Source organism: Electrophorus electricus, chromosome 24 (genome assembly GCF_013358815.1).
Source record: "Electrophorus electricus isolate fEleEle1 chromosome 24, fEleEle1.pri, whole genome shotgun sequence".
Taxonomy (NCBI): domain Eukaryota; kingdom Metazoa; phylum Chordata; class Actinopteri; order Gymnotiformes; family Gymnotidae; genus Electrophorus; species Electrophorus electricus.
In genome coordinates, this window is record NC_049558.1 from 7,599,831 (window position 1) to 7,605,830 (window position 6,000).

The 6,000-nt window shown below is 39.1% G+C and overlaps 1 protein-coding gene across 1 annotated transcript; it reads right to left on the reverse strand.

The window, feature by feature from the left end:
• Positions 1-2,453: 2,453 nt before the first annotated feature.
• edn3b (endothelin 3b) lies at positions 2,454-5,750 on the reverse strand (the record flags this gene model as incomplete). Its single annotated transcript, XM_027017905.2, has 3 exons — positions 5,504-5,750; positions 4,981-5,188; positions 2,454-2,532 (listed from the first exon to the last, which is right to left on the reverse strand). Coding segments are annotated over exons 1-3 (321 nt in total), but the record flags the coding sequence as incomplete, so codon positions are not given.
• Between the last annotated feature and the right edge of the window lie 250 nt (positions 5,751-6,000).

A 6,000-nucleotide genomic window follows, 5' to 3' on the forward strand; every position in this document is an offset into this window, starting at 1 on the left:
TACACTCTATGGTGCCAGTGAAAATGAAACTTTATATCTAACCCCTTTTTTCTCCCTTTAGCTATTATGATAATTTACACAAAGTTGAATAACACTCAAACAGTTTTACTGGTGGCACAAGCTATACAAAATTTCTAAGACTCTCTATACATAAATGTTCATATCATTATGACAACTTTCCTGTCACTGTCTGCACAATGCACAGCTTTTCAGGGAAAACAGATTTTGTTGGTGCTGGAAAGTGTTCACAATGATATGTGATGTCTTAAAGAAAGGACTGCTCTTATTCTCGGTTCGTAACGGCAGAAATGGATGTCTAAATCAGGGTTACCACACGCTCAGCAGCACCGTTTTTCCGCTTTCGGGTGTCTGGCATTGCACTGTGCTGCGATATATGCTTCGCTGCTGTCCCATGGGCCTGGATCCTCCATCAGGAAGTCTTATGAGATTTCCATGCTAGCAAAAAACCCGTGTTCTGTGATACAAAGTGGGCCAACCTTTGTCAGAGATGCAACTATCCTCAGCTGTCACTCCCACGAGTAGACCTTCATCACCACTGTTAATCAGCGCAGCAACCGTCTCTGCCTTTTCTGCAACAGACTGGTCAGAATCAGAAAATGCAAGGCCAGTCGGGAGTATCACTGATGAACCAGAGATGGTGTGTAAAAGTCTTTATTACTGCATTTGCAGTTGTTCTGTTTACATCAAGATACATCACAAGGGCTTTGAGCAGCTGGAGGTCATTTCATGGGGTCGATGTTGGCCAGGTGAGATACAACCTCACCAAAAACATACTGAACCACTGAAGTCTGAAGAGTTTAGAAGCAGTCAAGTGGAACTGTGAGCAAAATATGTAAATCGACTTAACACTTGCCTGTTGGAAGGTCGCTAACATCCAGTAATGGCCTAGGATGGCTTCTTGCTTGCCTTGATTTATGCTTGCAATTGAAGTCATCTTGACCTAAAATCCTCTGCCTGTTATGTAAATATAACATCACTGTTGGAAGTGAACATAATTGCTAACCTCTTTCTAGGGAGTTGTAGATAGCTGCTATCTGCTATCAGAAGATTTATTGTCCAGCTGAAGTTCAACAGCCCTTCAACGACCAGTGAGCACACAATCATAGTCCTGGATTGTCACGATTATGGAATTAATTTACATTTATTATACAACACTGAATTACCAAATTTTTGTTGCCGCAAGATGCTAAACATTTTGCACAGATATGAGTTAATCTAAATTCATTTTAAAAGCTTCATTGCTGCTAGGTATTCAAAGGGTAAGGCCTGTGAATAACAAACATAATAATTATGCAAAAAAGGCATTAACATTAAATACTGACAATTTAGAAGCATTGTGCCACCAGTAAATGTTGATATATTAATATATTTTTCCCCGGTAACATCTATATAAAACACTTTTAGGGATTAAAGCTGCATAAAAGAGATACTTCAGCTTTTCATGTATGGTTCAATGGCACCCTGATACACACATAATGTGAATTATTTTGTTAATAATCTGTATCTCATTAATTTGACTGTGATGATTTAAATGATAGGGCCCTTCTGCAAAATATTATGCAAATCAGCATGGCTTCAAATGCTATCTAAAGAGTACAAATAACATATTTTCCCAGTACCCAAGGATTTAGTGGATTCATGTGGTCTTCAGTGTTGAATAGAGGCATCTTAAAACTGAAAGATATTATTTCATATTAGGTATAAGGTATAATAAAAGTCAATATGTTGTATGCAATAAGGTATTTAAAGTTTACCACTGGACACCTGAACCAAATACAATAGTCCCAGACCTTTAATTCGCAAAGAATATTAATAGAAGACTTAATCACATGCTTTTTTGGTATCAAGCAGTTAGAAAAACACAATCTGTAGAGCAAATTAACTATCAGTTTCACCCTGTTATTTTTTTGGTGTGTTATTTGGAGATTTTTCCATCAAAATAAGGACTTTTGCTCACTATATGGTAGAGAGCACTTTCTGAGTGAAAGCACTTTTGTGGTGCATTCTGGTATTCAACAGACCATTTAAAATGCTGTCACTTTATAGATCTTCCAGGATTTATGTAGTGACTCCAGGCCCTCACCTCGGCTTGGACCAGAAAGTGCAGAAAGACAGTTTATGTTTGTATCAATGGGACAGTCAGTGTATCCTGCTGGTCTTGTAGGCAAAGACGAGTGGAGTAAGGCCTGGAGTTTTATGATCCCCCTGCTGCCTATGAAGCTCTGTCTGGAGATCAAAGATGAGCAGAAGATTTCTTATCTTAATAGAAACATGCTAGAACAACCACTTCATAGACCGGGAAATCTCAGTGCTAAATATATTATCTGTCAAAATAAATTACCAGTAAAACTAGTCCTTTGGTGCATGCGTCTTGCTTTGCAGAAGTCATGACATTGTGCATCATTGTGGGTTCTGCAGGTGCAGCGCTGACGTTTCACCTGCGGCGTGCCACTTGCGCGTCTGAACCGCTGAGAGCTGTGGGACCTTGACAAGCCATAAGGAACTGTGCGCCTGCAAACGAGACAGAGGCAGACGCTCTTGCAAGTGAGAAAAAAGGTTCTGTTTTTGCTTTTCTCAAATTAAGATAGAATAGTATCCAGGCAGTTAATGTGAATGCTTTAGCTCCTATTAAACCACTTGCAGAACACTTTTGGATACTATGTGCTTTACGTAATTTGCTAAAATTCTTTACAGTCTCCACAGGTCACACGCTTTGGGACTTGTGCTCCTAGCTGCCCCTTTTGTTGATTGAGTAGGTGTTTTTTACCCAGTTGTTATCACCATATCATGTTCAGGAGTCATTAGGACAATGATAAACTGAGCAGGTTTTGTCCTCTGTATGATGGAGGTGCATACAGCTCTATTATACAAAGCAGAGAAAGCCATTAGAGGAGGTTTACATTTACACATATTCAGTGGAGATGTTAACTGCGAGTCTGTGTATTGTATAGTTGCCATTCGGGTATCTTTTCTAACCTGTTGAGAATGTCCTTTGTCCTATTAAGGGAAATAACAGTACATGAAATATGGAGCATTCAGCCTTGATTATGACCTTGATACCAAGCCATTTCATTAATACTGCTGACCCCTACATGACCTGCTCTGAGGCTTGTCTGGCCCATGTTTGCTGGGGTGCAAGAGATGAGAGAGGCATAAACAGAGCACTGGGGAAAAATGTTTTTGTTTTGCGAGGTTGTTTGAGATCAGAGAACAAAGGGGTACAGAAAGGACCAGGAAGGCCACAGCAAACATGTGTGTGAAGAGAGACAAAACCATAAGCAACATAAGCAACCTCATGTTGTCACAGCAAGACAGGATGACAGTCTCAGTTTGAACATTTGTTCGACATCACTTTTTGACAATGAGACCTGACAGTACTGATCCTTGGGTGAAGACAAGCCTTCAATATAAGACTTAAAAATAAGACATATGAATAAGAGAAAAACAACCATGACATTGTGAATGGAGTAACCTGCCTTGACAGCCTACTGATGAAGCCATGTGAAGCTGCATAGAGACTGAACTGAGGGGTGCACACAAGTGCCATGACAAGAGCCTTTCTGAGGGATCATCTGGGAGAAGTTCCATGGTATTATATGAGTTTCTCTCTGATCTCTAGCCACTGTGCAGTTATAAATGCCTGTGAGTTCAGACTAGAAGAATTCATGTTTTTCATTACACAGTTCTCCGCCAGCAGGACAAGGCTTAAGAAATGACCGCTTGGAGGGCAGTCTGTCTATGTCTTGAGTGAATTATGACCTAGGATGCCTCATAAAACAGGGTTCCAATGACATGGACTGCAGCATTCAACATGACTTTCAAAAGGAAAGGAGTCCAGCAATCGGGTTAAAGAGGTACATCTGTATTAAGTTAAATGGATTGCATTGCACCTGTGACCTAAAATTACAGGACATTCTTTCTAACACTTTCTAAAACTGCATTTTAAGGAATTTTTTTCCTGATTTGTTCCTTTTTAAAATAAGTAATGAGGCATTTTGACTAATTCTTTTTCTAGATAGAAGTTTTCATTTTCTTTCAAGAAGACTATTTGCAATCAAGAGAACCCTAAAATGATAATAAATATTATGAATTCTTTGCATCCTGTTTGTCATAAAACCATCATGGTTCTTCCACTTGCCTGTCTCTAGTGTTCCTTATTAGTTTTGACATTTTGAAGATTCTTAACATCAGCACCATGGACAGTAACAATCAACATCAAATTCTGTCACAATGTTGCTGGTTCTGACAGTTCTGCATATGACAGTGGAAGATCAACTTACACTTATAGCAAGATTCATAATAGTGTAGCTCTTCACCAAGGCAGTTGATGTATCTAATTTCTCATTTCTGAACCAATTAATTTATGTAAACATCTGCATTGACATATTTGGCTTTATCATTAATTCACTTGCAGAATAATTGAATCGGCTGCTGTGACATGAATAAGATTGCCTGTCACCATTTCAAAGCTGCAATTTATTACTCATTTAATGGTACAACACTGTCAAGTGTCAGACTTTGTCCATTCAAATAACTTTTACAGTTCTCTAATAATGCACTTGAAAAAAAAGGCCAAAAAGTGGGACATATTTATATCATATTTCAATATATCTCTGAAGTTTCCACCATTAATTATTTACAGGAGAAGCATGCATTGCAATCCATTATAACACCCCAACCGTTACTCCTATTGGCTATTTTGGTTTGTTTCTTGCTCATAACAATATACATCAAAAAGCCTCAACTAAACGTGAGATACAAATCAGATATAATACAATTATGATACAAGGAGATTTGTAGCAGGTGCAAAAGCTGCAAGTGCTAAAAACAATGGTAAATAGGCCTGCTTTATTAAAGGGAAATAGACACGACATGTTGTCGTTATGTTTTCAGAAACGAGTATAAATAATTTGAACATGTGTATTATGAACGATGGCGTTACAAAGGCGTCACACTTACTCTGGCGTGTTGATCCAGATGATGTCCAAGTGGCAGTAATAGACACACTCCTTATCCTCGTAGGAGAAGCATGTGCAGCGCTTGGATCTTTGGCGCGCTCGAGACTCTTTTCGGAAGAGAATCTCTGCAGCTTTGTACCGACTAGAGGAGAGTGCAGATGTCTGCAACTGGACGTTTTGAGTCTCTCCTGACCCGAAAGATGATGTTCCTTGCATTTGCACAGTAAGTAATACATGAGGCAGAGCACACGTCAAGTGGATAGAATGCTAATGACTCATTATCAATGTTAACATTTTGACTGTGAAGGACAGTTACAGTATAATAACGACACATACCATACATTTACTAGTGATACTTCAGTACTTAAGTATTTTATCTAAACATGCACCTTAATCATGCCAGTTTAAGATCAGATATTCGCGTTGCCACTGAAATATCAAGATGATGAGAAATGAGAGATTACTCTTGCATCATTAGGCTATTGGGTTAAAATGAATAAATGCAAGAAATTAATACTTCTTACCTTCGGGGAAAACGTTTACTAAACCCAGTATCATCAAAAGAGGGATGCAAGAGACTATTGACCATACTATAGCGTTTTTTTCACTCAAACGTACGAGTCACACACGTTACGAGATGTCGACATAAACGTTTCCAAGCAAATATCCTTTTTCTTAGTTATGCGAAAAGTGTTCGCTTAACATGTTAACATGGTTCAAGGAGATGTTGCATAAGACAGCGAATTTTTGGAAAATAAATCCTGCTCCATATCACCTGCGGTCAACTGATTTGTGCAACTGGGTCCTTGTGGTCCAGTAGCTACTAATGGACATTGCAATTAGAACCCCTTCTCCTACACCCGCACACGTGCGCGCAGCCCGTACGACGTGATTCACACCGACGAGAAGCCCTGCGATGAAGGGGCACTGAGGTCTATGCAATCCAGCCACCTCCCTATTCTTAACTCCCTTATGAGACATGAATCATTTAATAACAGTAATTATTCCATCTAGTTTAACA